This window comes from Thunnus maccoyii, chromosome 9 (genome assembly GCF_910596095.1).
Source record: "Thunnus maccoyii chromosome 9, fThuMac1.1, whole genome shotgun sequence".
NCBI classification, from domain to species: Eukaryota; Metazoa; Chordata; class Actinopteri; order Scombriformes; family Scombridae; genus Thunnus; species Thunnus maccoyii.
In genome coordinates this window covers 18,048,095-18,060,516 of record NC_056541.1, presented here as the reverse complement: position 1 = coordinate 18,060,516, position 12,422 = coordinate 18,048,095, and the positions used below count along the sequence as shown (strand labels likewise).

The 12,422-nt window shown below is 38.7% G+C and overlaps 1 protein-coding gene across 2 annotated transcripts; it reads right to left on the bottom strand.

Annotated features, from left to right (window-relative positions):
* Positions 1-640: 640 nt before the first annotated feature.
* Positions 641-12,359, bottom strand: LOC121904440 (guanine nucleotide-binding protein subunit alpha-14-like). Of its 2 annotated transcripts, XM_042422193.1 has the most exons (8): positions 11,960-12,359; positions 11,559-11,716; positions 4,715-4,899; positions 4,190-4,344; positions 2,352-2,480; positions 2,084-2,213; positions 1,799-1,952; positions 641-1,227 (listed from the first exon to the last, which is right to left on the bottom strand). In XM_042422193.1, exons 2-8 carry the CDS (start codon positions 11,680-11,682, stop codon positions 1,037-1,039), a joined length of 1,068 nt encoding a protein of 355 aa, XP_042278127.1. In that variant the 5' UTR covers positions 11,683-11,716; positions 11,960-12,359; the 3' UTR covers positions 641-1,036. The 2 variants fall into 2 exon arrangements, with proteins under 2 accessions (XP_042278127.1, XP_042278128.1); XM_042422194.1 differs by lacking the exon at positions 11,960-12,359 and having other exon boundaries at positions 11,559-11,927.
* Positions 12,360-12,422: the final 63 nt, after the last annotated feature.

Below are 12,422 nucleotides of genomic sequence, written 5' to 3'. Positions count from 1 at the left end.
TAAAAGAAATGAATGCTTATGATTGTGAGCTGCTGTTTTCCTCTGACGGATATTTTAAAGGTTTGCTTTAGGTTTGGGGTGCATCACAGTTTAATAATGACTAAAAATGTCTGTTGCCATTAGTTTTTGTCATTTATGTTTTCGGGGAGAAAAATGTTCACTGCAGTGGCTTAATTTTTTTCCCGCTGTTTTCAAAAAAATAAAATATGTGTTTCAAATATCAGCATTATGTCATGTATGTTTTTTGTCACATACAGGTTTTCATCCTCTCCCTTAGGTCTTGTTTTCACCCAGAAACACACAAATTTCACTCTTTATTAAGTAACTGTAATTGTTTATTTGAAATTACCATAAATAATATTTCCATTTCTCCTGAGAAGAAACTGTTCAGTAAAGTTTTTCAAAGCACAACTTGGATTATTTACATTTAAAACCAGATAAACTCAGTAGCTTTGCTCTCTGCCCTCAATAAATAAGGCACTTGCAGGCAAAATGAGACACAGGGAGCTTACAGTGTTAGAGGAGAGGGGAAAACAAACATTTTCTACACATTATTAAATTAATTATTGAAGGGAACTCTTTACAACTTTTACATGGTCAGAAATCATGTCAGTTAAAGCACACAGGTCCTATTTCTACATTTTACTAATTTTCACATTCTCACTTCTACTACAAACTGTTTTCTTACAGTACATCTCTACAAAGCCTAAAATGGACACTACAAATTCTACAAAGATTTTCAGAAACAGCAATCAACAGGAACAGTACGTCTGTTACATGTTCATATTCTTTGGGTGTATTTTTACAGGCACAAAAGATGAAAAAATATAAATATCTGAACTTTTGTATTAAGTAACCCAAGAATCTTTTCAGCGGTTGTGTAAACTGGGAGAAACTATAAAAATTCTAAATGTTCTTTGTTTAGACAGCCAAGAGAAAGTTTTGTTTGATTGATTTCTCCCATCTTGGCTGTCCTCACGTCTTCCTTCCACTCTCTCGCATCCCTTTGTCGCCTCTCCTGTCCCGCTCCACCTCTTCACACTAGATTGAACTCTTTCAGGTTGTGTCTGAGGATGGTGTCTTTGACGGCCACGAAGACGAAGCGGATGTTTTCCGTGTCTGTGGCGCAGGTGAAGTGAGGGTACAGTGTCTTGTCCTTGTCTGGATTTTGATCTTGGTACATTTTCAGGATGAATTCTTGAGCTGCTCGAGCATCCTGCCGAGGTCCTGCAATTCAGGGTTGAATATTTTTTTTCAGTGAATTCAACATCTGAATCATTTGTGTTATTTAAGATAAAAATTAGACCAAATTTGAGAATGTGTCTCAGTGCACAAGGTGTTTTTTCAAAAACCTTTCTTTTTGTGTTTTGTCATCTTTGAATACACATTTTCAGTGTTTTGCCACATTTTACACTTTACGTGCCACATACAGTACCAGTCAAAAGTTTGGACACACTTTCTTATTCAAGTGAATGGGAAGGTGTGTCCAAACTAACTGGTACCATACATCACAAGTTTATCACGAGATCTGTGCATAAAAGCTCTGGTCTCTTCTTCTTGTGATTGTACATGTATAAAAGAAAGAATTAAGATATTACTGAGATAGGGTTAGGATAAATACATGGATAGATAGATAGTTAATTAAAATTACAAATACAAATCCCATAGTGCAATATTAGAGTTGAGACACTAATCTGACACTGTGTCTGCACACAATTTCAACCTGAATCTACCTTGATATTCCCTATCAGCTACCTACACATGAATTCAAGATGATTGTTCAAACAAACTAACAAACCTGTGAATTCAGGAAAGTAGTCTGCTATGTGGGAGTACATGATCTTCTCCTTAAGGATGTCAGTCTTGTTGAGGAAGAGGATGACAGAGGAGCGCTGGAACCAGGAGTAGGTGATGATGGTTTTGAACAACGCCTTGCTCTCCTCCATCCGATTCTGAAATAAAATTGGCGCACAGAGAAAGGCAACGCTGAAAACTTTTTTTTTACGGGATCAAAGTCACATCACAAGCTCCTAAGAAGAGCGTTAACGTCGCCTCATGATCTGCTGACGAGCTGAAGTCTCACCTCATTGTCGCACTCGGCCAGGACCTGGTCGTACTCGCTGAGCGCCACCAGGAAGATTATCGAGGTGACGTTCTCGAAGCAGTGGATCCACTTCCTCCGCTCTGACCTTTGACCCCCCACATCCACCATCCTGCCATAACGACAGCCAACCCCAGCAACAACAGAAAAGGTATGCCATGTCAAAAATCACCTGTAGTGCCTGTGGCCAGTTCCGTCTTAACATAAAAACTCATAATTTTACTCATTTTGTTGGTATGTCGTATCTCACCTGAAGACGACATTCTCCATGTCAAAGGGGTATTCGATGATACCTGTGGTTGGTACTCGGACTCTGAGGATGTCCTGAAGGTCGGGTATATAAGAGGGTTGTGCAATTCGATCCAGGTCAGTGAGATAGCTGAAGAAATGTGTAGAAAATAAGCACAGTGAGAGGTTAAGCAAAATAACAGAATTAAATGAATTTTCTGGCTATTTAAAAAGGAAGGAAAAATACCAACGCTGTGAATTTAAGAGAATAAGAGAAATCTGATTTATGCCACACATGAATGTTAGCTGTGACTTGTCATTTAAAGTCCCACTCCACTCAAAAATGTGTTTTGCTTTTTATCACTTTACTTGAGTATTTTAGTTTCACTGTGCAGAATGATGTATCTGCAGAGTTTGACACTAGAAGGTTGTTTTCACATTCAGCTACTGAAAGTGGAAAGTTTCTCTGCACTCACCGAAAGTCTGAGGTACCTACGACCATGATTTGTGACATCACAACTATATGTCTTAAAACATGTCTGGAGGAGATCTTTAAGTCAAGTATTGATGTACAGTACCAGTCAGCAAAAGTTTGGACACACCTTTCCATTCACTTAAATGAGAAAGTGTGTCCTAACGTTTGACTGTTACTGTATCATTTGTGACTGAAGGGTCACAAAGGGAAACGCAGATCGGAATTGAAAACCAGTGGAGAAGAGATTTGCTACAGTAGAGAACAAATACAGTGTATTTTAGTTTACACCACATGTGCATTTCCAAAAATAGTAACAACAAGCTAAAAAAAAGTTTCTTTTCATTGTCTCTGGTTCATGAGTAGCTTCACAAAAAATAGGTCTTTAATAAATGCTCTTCAGCAGGAACTCGTCTATGTGCTCAGTACAGCGTCTCTTTGTATTTACAGCACATGGCAGCCTGATCAGTAGCATACAGATGGTGTCTTATTTTCTCTTCTTTGTTTTATTAGTTATCTGTTCAATTATATTGTTTGTACATTTTAACTGCTAACTGCTCAAAGCCAGGAAAAAAATCTCATCATGAAGACATGACTGGTCTGTTTTTATTGATATATCTATTCTTTTTCTATTATTTATTTGGTCTTTGTGCAATGCTGTCATGTTTTTAGGATTTTATCAAATTTTTATTTATTATTATTATAAACTTTTATTAATTTCCCCCTTTATCCTCATAATTATGTCTATGTGTTTTTATTTAATTGTAATTCTTAGACTTTGTTAAGCACTTTGGTCAACATTTAAACAATTTAAATAAATTGACTTGACTTCTTTATCTTGGGCTACAAGCACTCAGATTTGAACATTGTAAGTCTAAAAATCAGTACATGCAGGTACATTCCCACCAATTTTCTAAAACCCCCAAATTTATAGGTAAAAATAAAAAGGACAGAACCTCATTGTCTTCAATGGTAGCTATGGTGCTGCCTATTATAATGCAATAGCCTTACAACAAACAATTACAATATAATATTTACAGTATTCACTGAGACTGTGTCAGAGAGATGTTATAACAACATAATAACCCTGTTCCTTAGATCTTATTCTGTGGTGTTTTATTATTGCCCGGTGTTCTTTTTTCTACTCCTTGTAGTATCTGTGCTACTGACTGCAGCAGCAACATACAGTATTTATACCTGAAGTTGCATCTATTATTGCTAATTTGTATCAGCAACCATCTCTCTTTAATCAACTATGTATTCAGTGTTTGGCAGAGAGAGTCCAAACTATTTAGCAAGGTAGCATTTGGTCCATAAATGGTTGTGGGTTTGTTATTGTGTAGTATTTGTTACAGTAGTAGCATCAGTGCAGAATGTCCATTGCTCACTATTTGGTGGAGTCGGACAGCTGGTACTCCCTGCGTCGATCGTAGCACTCCTGTATTCCCCCATCATTCCACAGACTCCTGATGGCCGCTAAATGGGTTTGATCTAATACCTCCACTTTATCCACCTCCACCTCCAGGACTAAGTTTGCAAGCCCCTGCAAACACACAGACAGACACAAAGACATTTAGAAATGGGAAGAAAAGAAGCAGGAAAGAAGATTAGATTTTACTTTGCACACTGACACTTAAAATAAAGACCAAAGGACGTGGAAATATATTTCTCTAATTTTAGTAAATCAATTTGTCTGTTTCTAATAATTGGCAGGTTTTATGGTATTTCAGCTCATTATTAATATAAAAAAAATACTGATTTGTAAATTTTACTGCAAAGAAAATGTAATGTATACATGTATAGATGTACTGTTCTTGCAGGGCAGCAAAATCCCTCCGTACTCTATTAGAGCTTCACATCTGTGATTGTTTAAATCCAAAAATTCAAAGAGGGGACACAGTCAGACTCTGTACCTGGTTCTGGGATCCAGAGAAAGTTATCTTGAGTGCCTCCATGGCTCGGATCATGGTCTGCATGGACGTGTAGATGTTCTGGTAGACCAGTTTGGCATAGCTCCTCCTGTCCTCCTCTGAGTATCCTCCTCCGTGGATAATCCTCATCTGTTTGATAAAGGTGCTCTTTCCACTCTCTCCAGTGCCTGTTACATACAACGAGGATTAAATCCAAATAAGATATTTTACATGTGCCATATTTTTTTTGTATTACCACATCTTCACAAAAACATGAGTGTTCAGTGATAATTTTTTTCACTAGATGTGTGTACAGGAATGAAGACTGCAAGATGCATCAAGACTTAGAAAGACAGAGCTGCTTCATCCTTTGTGACAGGCAGTAATGTTGTGTTCTGTTTGTCTGATGTTTGTTATTGACTGTGTGAACGTCCTGCTCAGTTTGTCCACAGTCATAAAAAAAAAAAAAAAAATACTGCTGCTGTCAGTTCAGCGAGTTCATTGTTTCAGCTCTCATGTTTATGGCTTTGGGAGAGACTTGATAATGGCCGGTAAAATACTGGATTTGTTTACGTTCTCAGGAGAAGTTGCAGACTTTACATTTTTTATGATATAGTGTTATGCTTATGAAGCCAGAGAAAAGCCCGTCATATTTGATAACTGATTAACATCCAGATCTGGAGGCAAAAGTAAATATATCACAATTTAAAAGGTGATATAATTTTCCACATTTTCACTTTCAAAAGTACAGCAATCAAAATTTAACTGAAGTAAAAGTGCTGATGTATTGTCAGCAAAATGTACTTTAAGTACATAAAAAGTAATTATTATGCAGGCAGTGGATTTTATTACATTACTGATGCATTGAAGTGGAGCTAATTTACTGTTGAGTAGCACAATGGATCATATTTTATAAACTTTGTAGGTTTTATATGTGTAAACTAGTGACATTTAATTTGAAATGTAGTTGAGTACATGCATAAAGTACAGTAGTATACAATGGAAATACTCAAGTAGAGTACAAGTACCTTATAATTGTTAAAGTCACTTTATTACATTTCACCACTTCTTTACATGTATATATGTGAGCTGACAGTTCGCTGTCAGATATATTAGAAGATACGTCTGTTTCTGTACGGCTTGTTTCTAAGAGTCAATTTGTAGTAAATACTAACAAGTAACCAAGCACTATGACAACTCTTGATTGCTAACTTGTCCATGCAGGGATAGACAGGCAAACTGAAGGATTTGAATGTATATTTGACTGCCAAAAGGATTCCTGTCAATATCTGGGTGCAGGAAGTGAACGACTGACATCCTCACAGTAGCATTTTGCTTGAATCCTCAACTTGGCCAGCAGAAGGTGACTGACGTTTTACTGTGTGTACAAGTAGCAGATCATTGGTACATGAGAAGGCTTTAAAATCTGGCAAAAATGATGTAAGGCTTATGTAATTGATGTATATTTAATATGTTGATAAACACAAAATTGTTGATAAAGCGTAAAGATATTCAGACATCATATTACATTAACTGAGAGTGGACAGAAATGATAAATGATGGTTTACTGTACTAAATGAAACAGGTGTATCAAAGGTAACAAGGCTACTTTACTCCCACCATTTTCATGACTGTGTGGCCACCACACCTATATTACCCGGCACCATCATTCATATCTTTGCTTTAAGCTGGAGCTTAAAACGTGTTCTTAATCAGCCTTTTAACCCATATCAAAGCCATTTTCATTCACACAGGTACATATTTAATGTCTTTTTGTCTTTACTAATTAGAGATCAGATTGAATCAAGACAAAATATGAGTGTGTGTGCAACGCCGCGTATTGACAGAGAGTGAAGTGACAGGGTGAAGGTGTGTGTGTTTGATAGTTGGGGCTCGGTAGAGTGTCAGAGGTCTGTGTTCGGACACTTGCTGGCTTTCAGCTGATCCACACACCTATACCTTTCCACTGTCTTACTTTATAACAATAAATTATAAATGCACTAATTCACTAAATTTAATGTCTAACCACTCATTTTTATTAGTAACAGGAACAAACGCACACTACACTTTCTCTTTCTCTCTCCCTCTCCTAATTTTCTCATTCAGACCACATGATGTTGAATCTATTTGCTTAACAAATGTGTGTTTGTTAACAGACCTGAATATTGGAAGATGCTGAGTTTCTGTGTGTGTGCTTGCAGTAGGCGTGCGAGTGTGTGTGTGTGTGTGTGTGTGTGTGTGTGTGTGTGAGTACACACCTACATCTATATCCCTTCCTGGTTGTCTCCTCTTAGCATAGTGTGTTAAAGCTCTCTGATGAGTCTGAGTGTTGACAGCAGTGTTCTGCTTTCCGGGCTGTTTTGCATGGCATTATGAATACTTGCGTCTTAACATCTTAGCAAACAAGGCTTAGACAAATTGTCTGCATTTGAATGTAACTTGTTTACAAGTCAAGTTTCTTGGAGATGAGGGAAACACGGCCAAGACGGCCAAACACTATGACGGAGGGAAATCAATGTTCCACACTTCTACAGTGTTTTTACTTGTTCACAGTGAGAGTCGGCCTTAAACGAGCTGACATGCATCTACTAATAACTTCAGCTCTGTTAGCTAAACACAAAACATCTGTTTTCAAAACATTATTCCAAGAGTTGAATATTAGTACATTTCTTTCTTCTTTGAAAATTCTCCCTCTGTTGACACTTTAAAATTGATTCCTGAATGACTCACCGATCAAATAATATCTAAATGAAATACATATCTAAAACATTTAAAGGGGCTCTCTAGAAGTTTTACATATGGAGCTCAGTTTAATTTCCATGGGGAGTACCACACATCCTTGTACGTGTCTGGCTGCAGCTCTCCAAAGTTTGAAAAAAATAATCCTCTTGATGATGTCATCAAGATTATTTTGGATTGGATTTGCATACTACACATTTTAAGCATAAAGTCTGCATTATAAACAGCGGTTTGAAAAATATAGGCATTTACCAGGAACTGAGGGCCTGATGAAGCGATTCTGTCAAGTTGCATTATGGGAAATGTAGTATCTGGTAGTTTTTGGAGCTTACAAGTAAACTAAAACTGTGAAAGTGCTTTATTAAATCACTGAACTAAATCATTTTTAAATTATTACTCCAAAGGGTGTCAAGTGTCAAGGGTGATTGACTGAGTATTTATTTAAAGTTTAATAAATTATCTACAGTGCATTGCAGTGTTCATTTTGGCACCTGATTTTGATTTTAGTCTTTTGACATAAATGTATATTATTTAGGCCAAATTTGAGCTTTTTTTGGTTTTAGTCTAAAGAACTAAACATTTTAGTCTAGTTCACATCAGTAAAATTTTAGTCTCATTTTTGTTTCACAATTTTTATGCCTTTAAGCATTTTAGGGCTACAGCTGTCACTATCTTTATTGTGTACAGTTACCATGGTTACAGGTGTCCTTCTCTTCTGTTGCGAGGTTAGTGGAAAAGACAAGGTTTACTTCGTCATACACAGTGTCTATGTCACTCTGCTCTGCAGGAATAAAACAGACTGACTCTCTAGTAAATCCAGTTGTCATTTCTAAACTCAGGCTGTCTGAACAGAACCGCTCACTCTCTGTCGTTGCTACTCATCTCGCATCACCACAGCTACCTGTGCTCTTCTGTGTAGGTCGAGTGTGTATGTTTCTGTCCATAAGTGCATGTTTATTTGCCGACATTTGTGCCTCTTTGCACATCTGCATGTGTATGTGTGACTTGTGTCATGTGATGTTTCACAGTTTCCTTGTGGGTGATGAAAGATGACCACAGAGGTCTTTACACACACACACACACACACACACACACACACACACACACACACACACACACACACACACTAACTACAGCCAGCAGATATGAGATATTAACACATTGTCACATAGGCAGATTTGAACCTCACACCTACACACACTTCCTCATTGGAGAGCTTGGTGACGTGGCATTGTGCTGGCTGTGTGAATGAATGTGGTGTTAATGTGGCAGAGATAAGAACTACTATCATCTGTCACACTCTGCCCTCTCACTATTTTTTTTTTTTGCAATTGAAACTAACATGGCAGCCGAGGCTTTCAAGGAAAAGGTCGGACACTAAAGAAACTACTAATCTTCTAGGAAATTAAGGAAATTGCGAAATAGATTATTTGGAACGATTTTTTTTTGACACAAAAAAATCTCTAATATGTCATTTACATTTTATCAGTTTGTTAGATCAGTTCAGCCTGATCTACATGTCCACACTATAGCAATTATGTCATAGACTGATGCTTCACCAGGAGAATCAGGTGGTTTCATAATATGGTAAAAATGTGTCAATGCTGATCGTTTCTCACAATAAAAACTACACAACATGAAAACTGCTGCATAAGAATAACATTATTAACAATATTAGCATTAATGTTATTTATAATAACAAAAACTAAGAAAAAGATGTAAAGGTTGTAACGAACAAGATAATAATCCACAATTAATCTAAATCCAGTTGATCCTTGTTTCCCAGTGTTTTGTCTTCCTGTGATACTAAAATGGACTGAAAACTTGTTCTGTTTTCCTTTTCATGAGCAAGACTTTAATTTTTTCTGATGTCTTTGTGTTTTGCGCCTGCATACTTTTTAGTTTGTTAATATTTAATATAGATACTATTAAGTGCACTCGCCTACTTGGTGGATGGTCAGGTACTGAAAAAATGCTTGCTTCTTGCTGCCTTTCATGTTCGAAATGCTTTCACTTTTCTTTTTAAATGTTTCCCACCAAAGTCCGGGACTTTTACAGTCAAATTTGCAGCTGAGCTAAACGTGTATACTGTGCATATAGAAGTGGTAAGGCAGTGTTGACATGTGTGCAATGTCCTACAGCTTCTCAAGTCTGGTCACTGAATCAAAGGAAGTGTGAGAACGTGTATGTGTTGATTGTTCATGCAGCTTCACTCCCCCTCATCCTCTCCGGGGACCTGACAGTGATCATCCAAATGAATCCACTGAGAACTCTAAGTCACTCTGATCAGGTAAATAAATGCAACTGTATTTTCCAGATGTCGAAGATTATAGATTCATTTTTCAAAAAGTCATTGTCAAAAGTTATACTCAAACTAAATAACGAGCCTTGTAAATGAGTCTTTTTTCAGGTAACCGGTTACACCTGTTTCTGCTTGGTATCAGGCTCATCAGACTCTGTTTAGTCATGTCATGTTAGCCCAGTGAGCTCAGAGCTAGCTCAGAGCTTCCCAGCAGCTCTTACAGTAACGTTTGCATGCCAGGCAGCAGTGAAATGCAGCAGCATGTACCACAATCCCACATAGTGTTCAATGTGAATGCATGGCATCCTTTTCTGCTCTTATCCATCCATGATGTGCTGGTCATCTACCGCACAGTGAGGTGAGGAAATTATTTTTTTTAAACAAATTGAGTGGGATTTTTAATCAATGTTGGTTAGGCCACTGTGGGCAGCAACCTGACACTTTGTTTTGAGAGAAAGCCCTTTCTAAGAGAGCAGTGGAGGCAAACCTACGCCTCATATCCTGCCCAGGGCTGGATTTGCATGACTTTTGCATGAGGCGCGCCTGCAGCAGCTAGTTATGGTTTTCAAACACACCACTGACCACGGCTTTGACAGTGTCTCATGTCCCTGAAGTGCTCCCATACTGCTGCAATAAAATGTTTCTGTTCCAAAGCAGTGACAGGTGATGTTTGGATGCCATGGGGCAACACCCTGTTTCCTCGTTTACTAGTTCTGCCGGGTGTTTCCAAAGCCAGGGAAGTGAGCATAGAACAGGGAATCAAGCCTCAGGCCCTCTCTCAACCAGCATCAGACCTGTTGAAGGGTCCTTGCGCGAGTCAGTGAACTCATACCAGGAAGTGAGTTGTTGTGCCGTTAAGCTGAGAGCATCAGACGCCTCACATAATGCCGCACTGTTTAAAGGCCACCATAAAGCAGGACGATGCTCCTGAAAAATACAGGGGCCTGTTAGGCTTACTGACACTGTCTATCAGCTGTACTGATAATTTAAACCTTGATATTGATATTTTCTCCTCATTCTTTTTTGTCTCGGTCACTTTCCCTCCGTCAGACACGAGTTTATCCCAAATGTGGGCGAGGAAGCACACGTCTCCACTCCACTCCATCGTGGAGCAAAAACAAACCTCAAACACACAGCTCAATATGAGGATTTCAATGGAAACGAATGAGATGTTAGAAGCAAGTTTCCGTTTATTTCAAATGTAAACCAGCGGACGTCAAAATGCATCATCAACTGACACATATCTATCTACATGTGGCTGTTTCCTAGTATTTCTGTGCCATGTGGTAACTAAATGCGCCCGGCCGCCAACTGATTAAAAGATGAGAACTTCCCCGCACATCCTGGATGTTAAACGCGCACTGTGCGCACCACATCCGGAGACAAGGAAGAGAAATGAGAAGAAATGATTGATGTTGATATAGATGTGAAACTTATGTCCCCTTAAACTATTCATGCAACAGACATATATGATACTCTCTCCTTTCCTGTAATTTTCCTGTTTAAAGTGCGCTGTCCCACCTGCCTTGATACCTGTGTGGCCTGACTCCAGGTGTGGTCAGGAAGCAATTTATAAACTGTCCTTGATGACTCACTGACCTCCCGTCAAAGCCACCAGAGATACACCAAACACCGAATATAATAAAATGACAAATGATTCTATCAGCAATAAGAGCTTTTATAAGAGTATTATTATTATGACATGAGTACAGAAATATGGGGGAAAGGATGTGGGCAAGATACCGCATCCTCATATCCTCACAACTCACATCAGATAGTGACTTGACTGTGGTCAGTGATGCTCACCTAACAGCAGCAGCTTCAGTTCCCTGCGAGAGTCCTTCTTGTCTCTCCTCAGCTGCTTCTCGATCTCCTCGTTGATCCTCTGGTTCTCTTTCTCCTCCGCCGACACACAACATCCAGCCATCATTCAAGCTCCCTCTGCTAGGTGGAAATGTTGAAGGCTGTGGAGATGTCCGCACCGTTTAGTCTCCCCACTCAATCCCCTCTATCACTTCACAAATTCAGAAAGAAAAGGCGCAAAGCATCTTTAAACATGTTTTTTTTTCTTTCTCTAAAGTCCAAATGAGAAAAGCAGTAGTTTAAGTAGGATGAGAAAGAGATTATATGGTTTTTTTATGGTTTAAATATTCCACGGCTAAAGTAGAGGATCCTTTTTTTTTTTTAAGAATAAAAAGCCTCTGGACCTCTTTGACAAGGTGGTGTGGTTGATCTGAAACTGGAGGACACTTGTTGAACTTTATCCAGTCGGCTCAGAAGGGCGTGGCACCAGTTGCAAATATAAAGACATGAAATGGGAAGTCGACATCCACAGCCAGCAGCAGACTGTGCTGCCTATCATAAACGATAGTGAATAATGAGCAGCAGTGTGAATGGAGGAGTGGGAGTGCTGCTAGGCCTTTATCACAGAAAGCTGCAAAGAAAAATGTCCAAAAGTATAGGAATCATATTAGGAACTGGCGCTGGTAACATTGTTCCCAGCTGAGAGTAGCCAACTTTCTATACGGCAATAATGTTTTACTGGACGTGAAACATCCTCCACTGATAAGTTTCAGTGAGAAGGGAAGTGAGGCATCCTGCTTCAGTCCACCTTCTGACACTGCCGTGTCTCCTGACGGCCACTAGGGGGCAGGAAGGTCAGCTGAAAGT

Coding starts and splice junctions, on each gene's coding strand:
- LOC121904440 (XM_042422193.1), bottom strand. CDS start 11,682: ATGATGGCTGGATGTTGTGTGTCGGCGGAGGAGAAAGAGAACCAGAGG. Junction 2,481..4,189: donor CTGTCCGACTCCACCAAATA/GTGAGCAATGGA, acceptor ACATTTCTTCAG/CTATCTCACTGACCTGGATC. Junction 2,214..2,351: donor ATGGAGAATGTCGTCTTCAG/GTGAGATACGAC, acceptor TCGTTATGGCAG/GATGGTGGATGTGGGGGGTC.